Source organism: Neomonachus schauinslandi, chromosome 4 (genome assembly GCF_002201575.2).
Source record: "Neomonachus schauinslandi chromosome 4, ASM220157v2, whole genome shotgun sequence".
Lineage (NCBI taxonomy): Eukaryota > Metazoa > Chordata > Mammalia > Carnivora > Phocidae > Neomonachus > Neomonachus schauinslandi.
Window position 1 is genome coordinate 70547578 of NC_058406.1, and position 18473 is coordinate 70566050.

Below are 18473 nucleotides of genomic sequence, written 5' to 3' on the forward strand. Positions count from 1 at the left end.
CAGGGTAGGCAGTAAGCAAATTGACAAGGGATGTTTCTATGTCCCTATCATTATGAATAACACCAGCATCTAGAACCAACATCTCTTCATCCTTGCCATCAGCAGACATTCAGACTCTCTAATGGAAAGGAGTAAAAGAGGGAGGTCGAGAACTGATCAATTTGAGAACCACATCGTAAGAGTCTGAGTCTTATCTAAAGAGACTATAATTTATAGGAATAAATTGTTTAAGTTTTCAGCTGAGTTGGATTTAAAAATTTCTTCTCCTGGGGCACCTGGGTGGCTCAGTTGGTTAAGTGTCTGCCTTTGGTTCAGGTCATGATCCCATAGGGTCCTGGGATGGAGCCCTGTATCAGGCTCCCTGCTCAGCAGGGGAGTCTGCTTCTCTCTCTCCCTTTGTCCCTACCCCACTAATGCTCTCTCTCTCTTGCTTACTCTCAAATAAATAAATAAATAAAATCTTTAAAAAATAAAAATTTCTTTTCCCCCCAGACCCCAACAACTCCTCACTAATCAGTAAGTTAGAGCTTGTGAGGAAACCCAGATGAACCAAAAATAATGAAATCACATATTTGCACATATGTAAGTACCGATTTGTAGCTCCATACTACATTTAATAGTATGATTACCAATTCAATTACTCCAGCTAAAACCTAGGATTTATTCTTTATAAATTTTTTCCTCTTTCTCAACATCCAAACAATGAGCAAATCCAGTCAGCTATATCTCCAAAATATGTCTTGAATTGGGTCACTATTCTCTATCTCTATTGCCCCCTTACATTCCAAACCACCATACCACTTTTCATCTACACTGCTGCCACAGCCTTCTAAGTCCACTTTTAACCTCATAGTCTGTTTCTTCAAAATACCCCACATTATCACTAACAATGTTAATCAAACACATCTCCCTGTTTAAAACCTTCCAAATGGCTGTCCACTGAAATCAGAATCATCTCCAAACCTCTTATCATGGTCTGTAATCCTCCACATGATCTGGCTCCTTCTATTTCTCTGACATCATGTTTTCCAGTTGCTTATTACATTCTAGCTACTTGGCCGTACTTCCCCCTTTCTAACAGTGCATCTAATAAATGCCCTTTCTGCCTTAGGGCATTTGCATTAGATGGTCCCTCTGCCTAGAAAGCTTTTTCTTAGATATTCACATGACTGGCTTCTTCTTATCTTCAGGCATCTCGCTCAGTGTAACCCTAGGTAGTCCTTTTGTGACCACCCCAATTTAAAGTAGCCTATACTTAGTCACTCTTTATCCCATTACCATGTTTTATTTTCTTCACAGCACTTATCACTATCAGAAATTAACCATTCTTGTTTACATTGCCTTCCCACACTACAGTGTAAGTTCCAAGACGGAAGGGAACTTGCCTGTTTTGTTTATTGCTATAACATTAGTACCCAGAACTATGCCTGGTATATAATTGATGCTTAATAAATACTTAATAAACAAATGAATGATAGAATGCATGCCCAAAGTAGAAAATATTTAGCCTTAATCAGACAGTAACCTAGTCTACTTGGTATCCATTTGTAAAGAAATAACATCTTGAAAAGCATGTACTAAAGTTGGAAGTAAAACCAAAGTTTATGAATAAAAGGTGAAGAGTAGTGAGACATTTTTATACTACTAAAACTTCTAGTTTCTAAGAAATGTAGCATATGGATCTACTTGGAACATTTTGCACAGTAAACTTTTGTACACGGAAGAACACATTATGTGTGAAAAAGGGGGTTGACTGTATTCTATATTGTATTTTCTTCTGACATTATAATCAGAAAGGTTTCCCCTCATTCTTTTGTCCACGTATTTTTTCTCTTCAAAGACAGGTTGTTTTCTCTTCTTGCAGGGGTTGGGGGGAGGGTGGGTGGCAGTAAACTTCCACTGATATTAGGCTGGTTTATTTTAGTGTTTGTTCTGAGATGCATAAGAAACATCTTGCTCCAAAATGTTGGCTATGAAAAGTTAACATACCCACTGCAACCCGTTTGTGTATTTAGAGGCTTGGAGGGCAGACTGGAAAAATAGCAACAATTTCTAAATGTGCATGTTTTAATAGATTTCTTCAACAATTATAAAAATAAGAATGCTTTGATATAAATGTCATGTTGACAATAGTTGGTTTGATGTTGAGCCTACTCATAAAATAGAAGGAGTTGGGATTCCAGTCTATTACTTTAAATATGTGAGAATAGCTGTATTGTCTTTTTTTTTTTTAAAGATTTTATTTATTTATTTGAGACAGAGAGAATGAGAGACAGAGAGCATGAGAGGGAGGAGGGTCAGAGGGAGAAGCAGACTCCCTGCTGAGCAGAGAGCCCGATGCGGGACTCGATCCCGGGACTCCAGGATCATGACCTGAGCCGAAGGCAGTCGCTTAACCAACTGAGCCACCCAGGCGCCCTGTATTGTCTTCAAAGTAACACATCACATCTATTTTTTAAACAACTTTGAGATATAATTCATATTCCATATTATGAACCCATTTAAAGTGTACAATTTAATGATTTTTAGTATATTCACAGAATTGTGCAACTATCACCACAGTAAATTTTAGAACATTTTCATCACCCCAAAAGAAACCCTGTACCCATAAGCAGTCATTTCCCATTTCCTCCCAACCACTACCCTGCCCTCCAACCCCCAGCCCTAGGCAACCACTAACCCACTTTCTGTCTTTCTGGATTTGCCTTATTTGGGACATGTCATATAATATTTGGTCTCTTTTGACTGGCTGCTTTCACTAAGCAAAATGTTTTCAAGATTCATCAAAGTTGTAGCATGTATGAGTATATCATTTCTTTGCATTGCCAAGTTATAGTCCATTGCATGGGCATACTACATTCATTAATATACATTTACTAATTCATCAGTTGATGACCATTTGGGTTATTTCCACTTTTTGGCTATCATAAATAATGCTGCTATAAACATTTATGTACAAGGTTTTGTCTGAACCCTGTTCTCAATTCTATTGGGTATACACCTAGGAATAGAGTTGGTGGATCATATAGTAACTCCATGTTTAACATTTTGAGAAATTGCCGAACTGATTTACAAAATGGCTGCATCATTTTACATCCCATCAACAATGTATATTTACATCCTCATCAACATTTGGTATTTTTTTTTAATTTAAACGTTTTTTATTATAACCATCCTAGTCAAGTGAAGTGGTATCTCATTGTGGTTTTATTTGCATTTTCCTAATAGCTAATGATGATCATCTTTTCAATTGCTTATTGGCTAACTATATATCTTCTTTGGAGAAACATCTGTTTAAATGTTTTTCAACTGGTTTACCTTTTTACTATTGAGTTGGAAAAGTTCTTTATATTCTGGATACAAGTCCATCATCATATATGATTTGCAAATATTTTCTCCCTTTCCACGGGTGTCTTTTCACTGTCTTAATGGTGTTTTTTGAAGTATAAAACTTTTAATCTTAATGGGGTCTAATTTATTTTTTTCTTTTGTCACTTGTACTTTTGGTGTTACCTAAGAAAACATTGCATAAATCAAGGTCATGAAGACTTACGCCTATGTTTTCTTCCAAGACATTTATAGTTCTAGCTCTTAAATTTCAGTCTAAGGCCCATTTTGAGTTAATTTTTGTGTGTAGTATAAGGAAGGGTCCAACTTTATTTTTTTGTATGCAGATTTCTACTTGTTCTAGCACCTTTTGTTGAAAAGACCATTCTCTCCCACTTTGAATTATCTTGGTACATAACATGCTCTTGCAATTCAAATTTATTTTGTTCTATTTTTGTCCCCTAGGTTTATTGTATCCATTGAGATAGCCAATAACAAAGTTTGCAAGTTATATAGTGATTCCTATCACAGATTATGTTCCTTTTCTGCTTGAAATATTGCAATGCCTTTTTACTATACTTTAAATAAAACCCAAACTTCTTACCATGATTTAAATAATCCTTCATGATCAGCTTCCTATTCATTTCTTTAAGCTCATCTCAAACAACTTTTCACTATTCATTATGCTACAACTATAATTAGCTTCCCTTTAGTTTTCCAAAAACACCTAGACTATTCTCACTTCCACCTCTTGGCTCTTGCTTTTCCATCTACCTTGAATCACCTTCCAAAGTTCTTTACGGGCTGGTTCTTTTTCATTCTTCAGGTCTCAACTTAATCCTCCCCTATCCAGAGAAGCCTCCCCTCAATGCCTTGTTGGAAGCAGGCTTCTCTTCCCTTAACCAGCTATTCTTTTTCATCACCCTATTTATGACCATCATTGCACTTACCACTACTTGCAATGGTCTAGTCTATGGTCAATGTTCACAATATTATAAAATCTGAGATCAGGAATCTTGCTAATCTTGTTCCCCTTGGTATCCCCATTACTTAGCAGAGTTCTTGGTTCATAGAAGGTACTCAAAAACTTTGTTGAATTACTGAATGGACAAATACATTTCATAGAGTCACCATCTGTAAGGCTAATAAAAATTTAGGAACATCCAAGCTAATGCTTTTTTTTTAAGCTATAGAGCCTTTTCTTCCAAAGAAAGCCTATATAGAAACCAATATGTTAGATATATATACAAAGAATTTTTTCCTGACTCACCTAGTAATAGAAGAACACTCCTGCCCATTCAGCATCCCTCCCATCCTGGGAGGTTCTGCATAGTTCCCTTTATGTGTAATGTGTAAACTGAGAAACCAAAGAATGACTCACCCAACAATGTACAGCTCTTTAGTAGTAGAGCAGGGATAGTGGTAGAACAACTCTTGCATAATGGTCAGTGCAGGGTTCTTTCTATTTCTGTGTTGGTTTATGACACAACAGTTCAGAACAAACAAGCCTAAGACCAGAGTCATAAAAATCATTCAGAAGATAAAGATTTAAATAAGTCCTTTGCTTCTTAATGCCACTGACCTCAAATTTACAAAGTTACCATTTTTCAGGGTTTCCAAGGAAATTACCTCAGAAATAAGAGTCATGTATACCTTTATCATTCTTTTCTAACTATTGATAAGTCCTCTCATCTTTCTGACTTTGCTTTTAAAGATTCTACTGAGAAAGCTTCTTAGCTTTACTTGGCTTCATTTTTTTAAGACATTCCCCTAGTAACAATGATCATACCATTTTATACAAATGGTAAAAATCACACTTCAGTAAATCCAACCAAGTTTTGTCCTAACAGAATAAAAGAAGACCATTTCATTTTTATATATTCAACTTTTAACTCTCATAGTTTCACATCTGTTTAGATGTTAGATACTACAGTGATAGATTTTTTTTTTTTTTTAGAAATGGGTGATAGACCATAAGTCAGGCAGATGTTCCTTCTCAGATGTTTCCAAATTCTTTCCCCATACAGAGTTATACATTTAAACAACTGAACACTTTAGCACAGAATTCAAGCATAAAATATACATTTTAAAATTCTGTTCAAAGAAGTCTACATCTTAGATTTGGGAATTTGTTACTGATGCTTCCCTTGCTTTATTTTTCAATCTAGTTCTCATTTTCCAATCTTCTAGAAAGAAAAGCATTTCCTTCCTTGAAAAACAAGTTTTATTTCTTTTTCTCACTCTCTTTCTTGTTTATTTTTTAAGAATAGGTAGCATCTCTGTGACATTGCCTAAGGAAGAATTTTTTAAAGTGAAAAATAAATCCAACATCAGGCTGTATGATTAAGCAATAGTTCCTTGGATCATAAAATTCTTTTGAAAAAATGTGCCATGGTATTTTTATTGAGTTTATGAGCTGAAAGGCATTTAAAATTCCAAGGAGAACAACAAAAAGAATAAAAAAGAAACACACATGTGTTGTTACTAAAAAAGGCACCAAAGATATGTATGAGGCAAGATTGTTCCTGGGAAAAATTATGAAGCAGATGAAATCTGTGTTTATCATTTTTCCATGTTTTGTTTTGAGCCCCTTTTTTCATCTCTGTTCCGCCCATTACCAGCTGTCATGCTGCATTATCCCCGTCTGGGACTCATGCCTGTTATCCTATGGCATGGCTAGGCCCTTCTTTATCTTAGTTTTGTTCTCCTCACCAACATTTAGTGTTCTGCTGGGGAAACAGACTAGGTGATTGAAAAAAATCCATGCTAAAGTATTAATAATTGTTAATGGTTAATGACTTTCTCATATAAAAATGAATTTGATAAGAATTCTCAGAAAGATAATCACACTGTTTCAGCATTTGTTACTTGGCTTCTCTGTGAGTCCAGCCCTGATGACTCCTCTAAAAAAGATGAAAAATATCAAGAACTCCAAGAGGGGGAATTTAAGCCCGAGCCTGGTTACCTCATGGAGTAGTGCGGCTAAGAGGCACGGAAGTCATAATAAAGGAACTAGATAGAGCCAGCTCTGGTATCTGCTATATTCTTAGCTTTCTCTGAGCCTGCTCTTTTTTTTTTTTCAGTTGTAAAGTGGGGAAAATAAAGCACCACTAGATTATTGGAAGGATTCTAGGAGAAAATCTAAGTGAAATTCTATTGTTCAGCCTGGACGCATAGTTTGAAGATAATTTGGAGGGGGGTGATTCTCTAATGCTTTGTATTTGCTGCAGTGGAACACCTATCATAGTTTTCCAGGACTGAGAGGGCAAGAAAGAGGAGAAATGGGCACTTTACCACTTATGTAAAACCAGAGGGGAAAAAAGACACAATTTGCCAATTGCTGAAAAACAGGCAACATTTCTGGTTCACCCTCAAAATTCAAATGTCATGTTGATATACACTGGTACAGTTACTTATTATTTTGGGGAAGAGGTGAGATAGCATTATTTTAATTATTGCTAAAGGAATCAAAATTATTGGTAAGTGATATGAATGGTAAGACAGCCAGTTTGTGCTTCATTTATGGTATTTGTTGTATTCTTCCAGATAGAGCTTCTTCTCAGTTCTTGGAAATGTAATTGAGATTACTGGGGGCAGGAGCTATCTTTAAAAGGCTGAGTAAGACTCCCATAATATGGCAAAAAGAAAAATCATTTTCTGGGAAGGTCATAAGTGATGACTCCCAAGATATGAGAATATCTTCAAAGGCAAGAATACTTAGAGAAGTAAAGAGAGAATAATCTTGGGGGAGATCTCATTATTTAAAGATGGGAGGCAAGGAAGATGGAACAGTAAAATAAAAAAGCAAAATATCCAGAGAGGTCACATCTGGAATAATATAGCAAATATCATAAATTAAGCATTAAGTAAGAGACAAGATGTTCTCATTATTTATTTACAACTTCTATTTGCCCTGTGGTGAGAGAATCTGTCCAATGTGACATTTAGAATTTCCCTTGAAAGAATACTACAATTTGAGATCAGATATTGATAGCTTAAATTATGCCTGCAAAGGATTTCTTATGTCATTCTAGAACTAGGATATTACTCTATAGTAATAATGTCAGCTGTATGAATAAAAATCAGAAATATTCAAAGTAAGTTTGAGATAACACAAAATGTTCCCCTTCAAATGCTTTATGACAGAAGTTCTATAGCTGAGGCGACATCATCAGGATAGTGACATAAGTCATTCCTGAATTCAGCCATCCTCAGAAGAAGACCAAGTAGCAAGTATCCACATAAAAGACCACCATTGTGAAAATCCTAGAACCTGAGGGTGAGGCTGAAGCACTCTCTTACATTACAGAGTTACAGGGCCACAGTAAAAAGGTAAGAGTAAAGATTTCATTTTGATTGCATTGTCCTTTCCTCAGACCAGCACAGCACTGCATCAGGTGGCTCCCTTGGCTTATAGTTTCTTATAGTGAGGAAAAGAAAACCCAAAGTGGACATTCAGCTCCCCCAGTGTTATGGAATGCTTCCAGAGTAGCCCACTAAGGTCTTACTTCATGGACATCACTGGGGAAGCCTGGGGGCTTGACCACTGAGGATCAGATAGAGACAGAGGACAGAGGCAAGGATTATAGCAACCTGTACCAGATCTTGGTGGACTGCATTCCTGTTTGCAGTAGCACCTGAGCAGAGATCCCAGTCAGTGATTCTGCACTTCTGCAGAGCTGAGTTGGTGGCTCTGTCTGGTTGGGAACTTTGTTGAAGGGTTCTGCATGATTTGGGTCCCCAGCCAAAGGATCATACCTGCTGTGGAGCCCATTATTTGGCCCTGAGTTGCAACCTTGCCCAAGAGCTAACCATATACTCCCATCCCACTTAACCAAGGTTGCCTGGGCATAGAACCTGGGCAGTTGTGGAGTCCATACTATATATAGTTCTACTCAGGCAGGCAACCAAGCCAGTGGCCCTGCCAAAATGTTGGAAATGACCACAGAACCTGAACAGTGGTCATGGGAAGCCTTGGAACCCAGCTTAAAGTACTGTCCAGCTGTGAAGCCCAGCCAACAGCTCTACCCAGCAGCAAAATCTAGCTTATGGGCCTGTACAATTACTAAACACAGCCTGCAACCTTGTATAGGCAGGAAGCCTGGGCTAAGTGGTCCTGCCCAATTACAAAGCATAGCCTCAGCCCTACCCAATAAAAGCTCAGACAGTAACTCCACACAACCATGGAGCATATAGTCTCCAATGTCAGCCAACACTGAGATACAGCTGAAGAACCCACTTAACCAGAAAGCCTGGCAAGTGACCTTACCCAACACAGGGGCACAGCCAGTGGGCTAAGTAATCATGAAGCACAGCCTGTGACTCTATACAAACTTGAGGCACAGCCTGTGGCTATGTCCAACTGTGAAGCCATGCTTGTGGTCTCATGAACATGGAGTTCAGCCAACAACACTATTCAGTTAGGGTGCACAACATGAGACCTTGCCTGACTACAAAGTCCAATCAGAGGTATTGTCCTGCCAGGGAATACAGCCTGAGACCTCACCATTCCAGCACTCCTACCCAACCAGGGTGTCTATTCACTGGCCTCCCTTTAAAATGAAGCCCAGCCAACGGGCTCACCCATCTGCAGAGAACAGCCAGTGACAACCCTCCCCCAGCTCAGACCATGGGTAGAGGGCCTTGCCCAACTGGAGACCTCAACAGTAAGCTGTGCCTGCCCACAAATGCTACCAGTTAACCCGTCAGCTAAATACTGCCAGTTAACCAGTCAGCTAAGCAGATTGGTGAAGGACTTTCCTTGCCAAAATAAACTTCTAATGTCTGGAAGAGGGACTGCTTATTCAAATGTGCAGATACCAGTGCAAGGATACAAGGACCATAAAGAATCAAGTAAAGATGACAATGCCAAAGGAAACTAATAAAACTTTAATAACTGATACCAGAGTAACGGAATTCTACGGACTTTCTGACAAAGAATTCAGAATAATCATCTTAAAGAAGTTCAGTGAACTCTAAGAACATACAAATAGACAAATAAAATTAGATAAACAATGTATGAACAAAATGAGAAATCGAACAAATAAATAAAAACCATAAAAATAAAGAAAACAAAAATCCTAGAGATGAACAATACAATGACTGACCTGAAGAATTCAATAGAGAACTTCAGTGGTAGACTCAGCCGAGCAGTAGTAGAATCAGTGAACTCAAAGACAAGTCATTTGAAATTATCCAGAGGAGTAAAAAGGAAAAAAAAGGAACAAAATAAAGGGAAAAAAATCTATGGTACTTATGAGACAGCATCAAGTGAAATATATGTATTGTGATAATGCCAGAAGGAGAAGAAAAAGAGCAAAAAGTCTATTTGAAGATATAATGGCTGAAAATGTCCCAAACTTGGGGAGAGAAATGGACATCCAGATTCTTGAGGCCCAAAGGATCCCAAATAAGTTGAATCCAAAAAGAATAACTTTGAAAACACCTCATAATTAAATTGTAAAAAGTCAAAGACAAAGGGAGAATTTTGGAAGCAGCAAGAGAAAAGCAACTGTCACACAAAAGAGAGTCCCTATAAGTCTATACGTACATTTCCTAGCAGAAACTGCAGGCCAGGAGAAAGTAGAATAATTTCTTCAAAATATTTAAAGAAAAAGTGTTAACCAAGAATACTATACCCAGCAAAGCTGTCTTTCAGAAATGAAGAAGCTATAAAGACTCCCCCTCCCAAAAAAAAAAAGCTGAAGAGTTCACCAGTAAACCTGTCTTACAAGAAATGCTAAAGGGCATTTTTCAGGCTCAAATAAAAGAATGTAATTAATGTCATAAAAACATGAATGTATAAAACTCACCAACACATGTAAATATATATTCAAAACCAGATTCTCTAATATTGTAATGATTGTACATAAATCACTTACAACTCTAGTTAAAAAGTTAAAAAACAAATGCGTTAAAATAACTAAAATAATCTGTTATTGTATCATAATATAAAAGGATGTAAAGTGTAACATCAATAACCTGAAATATGAAGAAGAGAGAAGAAGTAAAAGTATAAAGTTTCTATATAGTATGGAAGTTGTTATCTGCTTAAAATAAGATGTTAAAACATATTTTATGTGAGCCACAAAGAATGTAGTAGATACACAAAATTTTAATAAAGGATTAAGTCATACTGCTACAAAAAGTCATAAAATCACAAAGACAACACAAGAGAAAACAAGAAGACATGATCTATAAAACAGTCAGTAAACAATTAAAATTAAATGTCAATAGGAAGACCTTACCAGTAATTAATTATAAATATATTAAATTTTCTAATCAAAAGATACAGAATAGCTGCATGGATAAAAAGACAAGACCCGGGGCGCCTGGGTGGCTCAGTTGGTTAAGCGACTGCCTTCGGCTCAGGTCATGATTCTGGAGTCCCGGGATCGAGTCCCGCATCGGGCTCCCCGCTCAGCGGGGAGCCTGCTTCTCCCTCTGACCCTCCCCCCTCTCATGTACTCTCTCTCATTCTCACTCTCTCAAATAAATAAATAAATCTTTAAAAAAAAAAAAAAAAAAAAAAAGACAAGACCCACTCATATAGACTCACTTAAGCTTTAAGGACACACAGAGACCGAGTGTGAAGAAATGGAAAAAGATATTTCAAGCAAAAGAAATAAAGGAAACCAGAAGAAAGCAGGGATAGTTACACTAATATGAGACAAAACAGACTTTAAGCTAAATATAGTCATGAGACAAAGAAGGTCATCATATAATGATAGTAATCAATAATATGTAATTATAAATATTAATCAATAATATATAACAATTGTAAATATTTATGCACCAGACATTGGACCTCTTAAATATTGAAGCAAATACTAACAGAAATAAAGAAAGAAATAAATAGCTATTCAATAGTAGTTGGGGACTTTAATACCCTACTCTCTAAAATGGTTATATCATCCAGGCAGAGAATCAATAAGGCAACAATGGATTTGAACAACATGATAAACCAAATGTACCTAACAGACATATATAGAACATTCCATCCAACAGCAGCAGAATACATGTTCTTTTTAAGTCTACATGAAACATTTTGAACAATAGATCATATGTAAGGCTACAATATAAATCTCAACAAACTGAGGAAGATAGAAATTACATCAAGTATCTTTTCTAACCTCATGGCATCCAACTAGAAATCAACAACAGGAGGAGAGCTGGAAAATTCACAAATATGTAGAAATTTAAAAACACAGTCCTCAACAACCAATGGATCAAAGAAGAAATCAAAAGGGAAATTTAAAAAATCTTCAAACTAACAATTGTAAATATTTATGCCCCCAACTTGGGAACACCCAAATACATAAATCGATTAATAACAAATATAAAGAAACTCATTGATAAGAATATAATAATAGTAGGGGACTTAATACCCGACTTACAGCAATGGACAGATCATCTAAGCAGGAAATCAACAAGGAAACAATGCCTTTGAATGATACACTGGACTAGATGGACTTAACAGATATATTCAAAACATTTCATCCTAAAGCAGCAAATACATATTTTTTTTGAGTGTACATGGGACATTCTCCAGATCACATACTGGGTCACAAATCAGGCCTCAATCAGTAACAAAAAGACTTGAGATCATACCATGCATATTTTCAGACCACAATGCTATGAAACGTGAAGTCAACCACAAGAAAAAAATTGGAAAGACCACAAATACATGAAAGTTAAAGTTAAAAAAAAAAAAGAAAGTTAAAGTTAACCAGGAAATTAGAAATAAAAAAAATTCATGGAAGCAAATGAAAATGAAAACACAATAGTCCAAAACATTTGGGATGCAGCAAAAGTGGGGAAGTATATAGCAGTACGGGCCTACCTCAAGAAGCAAGAAAAGTCTCAAATACACCACCTAACCAACCTTACACATAAAGGAGCTAGAAAAAGAACAGCAAATAAAGCCTATAGTCAGCAGAAGGGAAATAATAAAGATTAGAGCAGAAATAAATGATATAGAAACAAAAAACCCCAGTAATCGAACAGATCAATGAAAGTAGGAGCTGGTTCTTTGAAAGAATTAATAAAATTGATAAACCCCTAGCTAGACTTACCAAAAAGAAAAGAGAAAGGACCCAAATAAAATCATGAATGAAAGAGGAGAGATTACAACCAACACCACAGAAATACAAACAGTTATAAGAGAATATTATAAAAAATTATACGCCAACAAATTGGGCAATCTGGAAGAAATGGACCAATTCCTAGAAACACACAAATTACAAAAACTGAAACAGAAAGAAATAGAAAATTTGAACAGACCTATAACTAGCAAAGAAATTGAATCAGTAATCAAAAATCTTCCAAATAACAAAAGTCCAGGGCCAGATGCCTTCCCAGGGGAATTTTACTAAACATTTAAAGAATTAATACCTATTCTTCTGAAACTGTTCCAAAAAATAGAAATGGGAGTAAAACTTCCAAACTCATTCTATGAGGCCAGCATTGCCTTGATTCCAAAACCAAGGACCCCACTAAAAAGGAGAATTATAGGCCAATATTCCTGATGAACATGGATGTAAAAATTCTCAACAAGAAACTAGCAAATCAAATCCAACAGTACATTAAAAGAATTGTTTACCACAATCAAGTGGGACTTATTCCTGGGCCACAAGGGTGGTTCAATATTCACAAATCAATCACCATGATACACCACATTAATTTAAAAAAAAAGGATAAGAACTATATGATCTTCTCAATAGATGCAGAAAAAGCATTTGACAACATACAGCATCTATTCTTGATAAAAACCCTCAACAAAGAAGGGATACAGGGAACATACCTCAACACCATAAAGGCCATATATGAAAGACCCACAGCTAGTATCATCCTCAATGGGGAAAAAATTGAGAGATTTTCCTTTAAGGTCAGGAACAAGACAGGGATGTTCACTCTTACCACTGTTATTTAACATAGTACTGGAAGTCCTAGCCTCAGCAAGCAGACAACAAAAAGAAATAAAAGGCATCCACACTGGCAAGGAAGAAGTCAAACTTTCACTATTTGCAGATGACATGATACTCTATGTAGAAAACCTGAAAGACCACAAAAAATGCTAGAACCAATACATGATTTCAGCAAAGTCGCATGTTACAAAATCAATGTACAGAAATCTGTTGCATTTCTATACACCAAATATGAAGCAGCAGAAAGAGAGATCAAGGAATTGATCCAATTTATAATTGCACCAAAATCCATAAGATACCTAGGAATAAACCTAACCAAAGGTATAAAAGATGTGTACTCTGAAAACTATAGAATACTTACAAAAGAAACTGAGGACACAAAGAAATGGAAAACATTCCATGTTCATGGATTGAAAGAACAAATATTGTTAAAATGTCTATACCACCCAAAGGGATCTCCACATTTAATGCAATCCCATCAAAATACCACCAGCATTTTTACAGAGCTAAAACAAACAATCCTAAAATTTGTATGGAACCACAAGAGACCCCAAATAGCCAAAGCAATCTTGAAAAAGAAAAGAAAAGCAATTCTGGACTTCAAGCTGTATTACAAAGCTGTAGTTATCAAGACAGTATGGTACTGGCACAAAAACAGATACATAGATGAATGGAACAGAATAGAAAACCCAGAAATGGACCCACAACTACATGGTCAACTAATCTTCAACAAAGCAGGAAAGAATATCCAATGGGAAAAAGAGAGTTTCTTCAACAAATGGTGTTGAGAAAACTGGATAGCCACATGCAGAAGAATGAAACTGGACCACTTCCTTACATCACACAGAAAAATAAATTCAAAATGGATGAAAGACCTAAATGTGAGACAGGAAACCATCAAAATCCTAGAGGAGAACACAGCAGTACCTCTTTGACATTGGCTGTAGCAACTTCTTACTAGACACGTCACCAGAGGCAAGGGAAACAAAAGCAAACATGAATTATTGGGACTTCATCAAAATAAAAAATTTCTGCACAGTGAAGGAAACAATCAACAAAACTAAACAACAACCTAAGGAATGGGAGAAGGTATTTGCAAATAACATATCTGATAAAGGGTTATTGGGCAGAAGACATGAATAGACATTTTTTCAAAGACATAAAGATGGGCAATGGATACATGAAAACATGCTCAACATCACTCATCATCAGGGAAATACAAATCAAAACTACAATGACGTATCACCTCACACCTGTCAGAATGGCTAAAATTAACAACACAAGAAATAACAGGTGTTGCCAAGAATGTGTAGAAAGGGGAACCCTCTTACACTGTTGGTGGGAATGTAAGCTGGTGCAGCCACTCTGGAAAACAGTATGGAGGTTCCCCAAAAAGTTAAAAATAGAAGTACCCTTAGACCCAGCAATTACATTACTAGGTATTTACCCAAAGAATACAAAAATACTGACTTGAAGGGACACATGCATCCCTATGTGTATATATATAATGGAATATATATGTATATAAAGGAATATATATATGTGTATATATATGTATATAAAGGAACACATATATATAATGGAATATTACTCAGCCACCAAAAAGAATGAAATCTTGCCATTTGCAATTACATGGATGGAGCTAGAGAGTATTATGCTAAATGAAATAAGTCAGTCAGAGAAAGACAAATACCATATGATGTCACTCATATGTGAAATTTAAGAAATAAAACAGATGAACATAGGGGAAGAGGGGAAAAAAAGAGAGGGAGGCAAGCCTTAAGAAACTCTTAACTACAGAGAACAAACAGAGTTGATGGAGGGGAGGTGGGCAGGGAATGGGCTAAATTAGTGATGGGGATTAAGGAGGGCACTTATGACAAGCACTGGGTGTTGTACGTAAGTGATGAATCACTAAATTCTGCTCCTGAAACCAATAGTATGTTAACTAACCAGAATTTAAATAATAACTTGAAACAAAAATTAAAACAAAAAATCTTCAAACAAAATTGGAACCACAATATAGCAAAAATTTATGGAATGCAGTAAAAGCAGTTCTAAGAGGGGAGTTTACAGTGATAAGTGCCTACTTTAAAAAAAGGAGAAAGATCACAAATAAATAACCTAACTTTATACTTCAAAGAAGTAGAAAAAGAACAAACTAAAGCCAAAGTTAGCAGAAGAAAAGAAATGATGAAGATTAGAGCAAAAGTAAATAAAAAGAAAACAGAAAACAGAAAAATTTGAGAAGAGATTAACAAAATAGTTGGTTTTTTAAATGACAAACCTGACAAACACCAAGACAGAAAGGCCTCAAATACAGTTAGAAATGAAAGAGAAGACATAAATTATAACACAGAAAAACAAAGGATCATAAAAGACTACCAATATTTGTCAACAAATTGGACAACTTAGACTATATCTATTCCTAGAAGCATACTACTTACCAAGACTGAATCATGCAGAAATAGAAAATCTGAACAGACCAATAATGAATGAGATTGAATAATTAATGAAAAACCTCTCAACAAAGAAAAATCTAGCATTTGCTGATGAATTCCACCAAACACTTAAAGAAGAATTAATGGTAATATTTCTCAAACTCATCCAAAATTTTGAAGAGGAGAAATATACCCAAGCTCAGGTCAGTATTACCCTAATACAAAAGCCAGATAAGAATATTATAAGAAAACTACAGACCAAAGCCCTGATGAATATGGATGCAAAAATTCTCAACAAAATACTAGCAAACTAAATTCAACATCCCATCAAAAGGATCATACACCGTGTTCAAGTGGGATTTATTCCTGGGATGCAAGGATGGTTCACCTGTAAATCAATCAATATGATATACTCCATTCACAGAATTAAAGATAAAACCATCTGATCATCTCAATAGAAGCAGAAAGAGTATTTGACAAATTTCAATAACTTTTCATGATAAAAACTCTCAATAAAGGAGGTATAGAGGAAACATACCTCAACATAATAAAGGCCATATATGACAAACCTACAGCTATCATCATATTTAACAGTGAAAAGTTGAAAGGTTTTCCTCTAAAATCAGGAACAAGAGACCAAGGTGCCTACTCTCACCACTTCTATTCAATATAGTACTGGAAATCCTATCAAGAGCATTTATGCAAGAAAAAGAAATAAAAGGCACCAAAATGAGAAAGGAAGAAGTATAACTGTCTCTGAAGATGGCATTATCTTCATATATAGAAAACCCTAAATACTCCACACAAAAAAACCTGCTAAAATTAATAAATGATTTCAGTAAAATTGCAGGATACAAAAATCACTTAGAAAACCCAGTCATGTTTCCATACACTAACAATGAATTATCTGAAAAAGAAAGAAAGAAAACATTTCCATTTACAATAGCACCAAAAACAATAAAATATTTAGGGATAAATATAACAAAGGAGATGAAATATCTATACATTGAAAATTGTGAGACATTGATGAAAGAAATTGAAGACAGATAAATGGAGAGCTATCTCATATTTATAGGTAGGAATAATTAATATTGTTAACATGTCCATATTATCCCAAACCATCTACAGATTCAATGTAATTCCTATCAAGATTCCAATGGCATGTTTTACAGGAATAGAAAAAATCCTAAAATTCACATGAAACCAGAAAATACCCCAAATAACCAAAACAATCGTAAAAAATTAAAGCTGGAGGTATCACACCTCTTAATTCCAAACTGTATTAATACAAGGCTATACTACTTAAAACAGTGTGGTACTGGCATTAAAAAAGACATATAGACTAGTGGAAAAGAACTGAGAGCCCAGAAAAAAATGCATGCATATATGGTCAACTTATATTTGAAAAGAGAATGGTATATATATGGTTTATATATACAATGGAATACTGTTCAGTCACAAAAAGAAGGAAATTCAGACATTTGCAACAATATGGGTGGACCTGGAAGTCATTACGTTATGCGAAATAAGTCATACAGAGGAAAAAAAATTCTGTATGATCTCACATATGTGTGTTATCTAAAAATTTGAAATCATAGGAACAAAGAATAGACTGATGGTTGTTGCCAGCAGTGGAAAAAATGGGGAAATGGTGAATGGATACAAACTTCCAGTTATAAAATAAGTAACTCATAGAGACATAATGTACAATGTGGTGACTATATTTAACAATACTGTGTTGTGTATTTGAAAGTTGCTAAGAGGGTAAATCTTAAAAAATTTCACCACACCACAAAAAGGTAATTAAGTAAAGCAATGGATGTGTTAACTAACCCTATTTGGTAATCATATGTGTGTGTGTGTGTGTGTGTATAAAATCATCACATTACACACCTTAAATTTACACAATGTTACTTGTCAATTATATCTCAAAGTGGGAAGAAAAAAAACTTCAAGGACTTGTGTGACACATGGAAAAAGTATCTTTCTTCCTTGGATGTTAGCTAGGCTGATTGTCAGTCCCTGGTTTGGCCCTCTCTCAAGCCACAGTTCCACACCTTCAGTTATCCAAAGAACATCTGAGAGAATCAGAATGTGTGTGTGTGTGTGTGTGTGTGTGTGTGTGTGTACATGTAGAGGACTGAGTTCACAGAGTACTCAAAAATGAGCTCAGCAGTACTTACCGGAGGGCCCATTAGACCTGGTCTACCCAAGGGCCCTGAAGCCCCTGGTAAGCCTGTCTCTCCTTTTTCTCCATCCTCTCCGGGAAGACCCCTTCCTCCAGGGTTCCCCTGTAACCCAGTAAAAATTTTTAAGAAAGGGAAAGCAGTAAAATAAGTATACCACACAATAAGCAGATTTTTGTTTGGGATATAAAAGTAATCATGTAATTATGTAATATTTGAAAGATTTCACAAAAAATATCTACTTTTATATGTAATGAGAAAAGTATAATTTACCTTTAATCCATCTTTTCCTTGGAGACCTTCTTCTCCAGGAGCTCCTGGTTCACCCTATTTTGTAGCAAAAACAGTAAGATTAATTATTTTGCTAAACTGCTCACCTTAACTTATTTTTTGCTCCTGGTATCTATAGAAAGTAGCAGGTTTGTGTACATTTATTCCTACTTCTAATTTATTTATAAGGAATATTTGGCAGTATAATAAGCTTGATATAATTTGCTTGGAATAGCTCTGAAGATGATTTAAAGAATCAGTATTATAAATTCAAATATAAGATAGGCCCAGAATTTTAACTTTAGATTATTAAGGGAAATATA

At 35.6% G+C, this 18473-nt stretch overlaps 1 protein-coding gene across 1 annotated transcript in view; it reads right to left on the reverse strand.

The window, feature by feature from the left end:
- The window catches only part of COL24A1 (collagen type XXIV alpha 1 chain), a 355028-nt gene that overhangs the window by 98106 nt on the left and 238449 nt on the right, over positions 1 to 18473 (reverse strand). Inside the window, 2 exon segments of the mRNA XM_044914336.1 lie at positions 17878 to 17985; positions 18154 to 18207. Coding sequence (XP_044770271.1) covers positions 17878 to 17985; positions 18154 to 18207 — 162 coding nt within the window.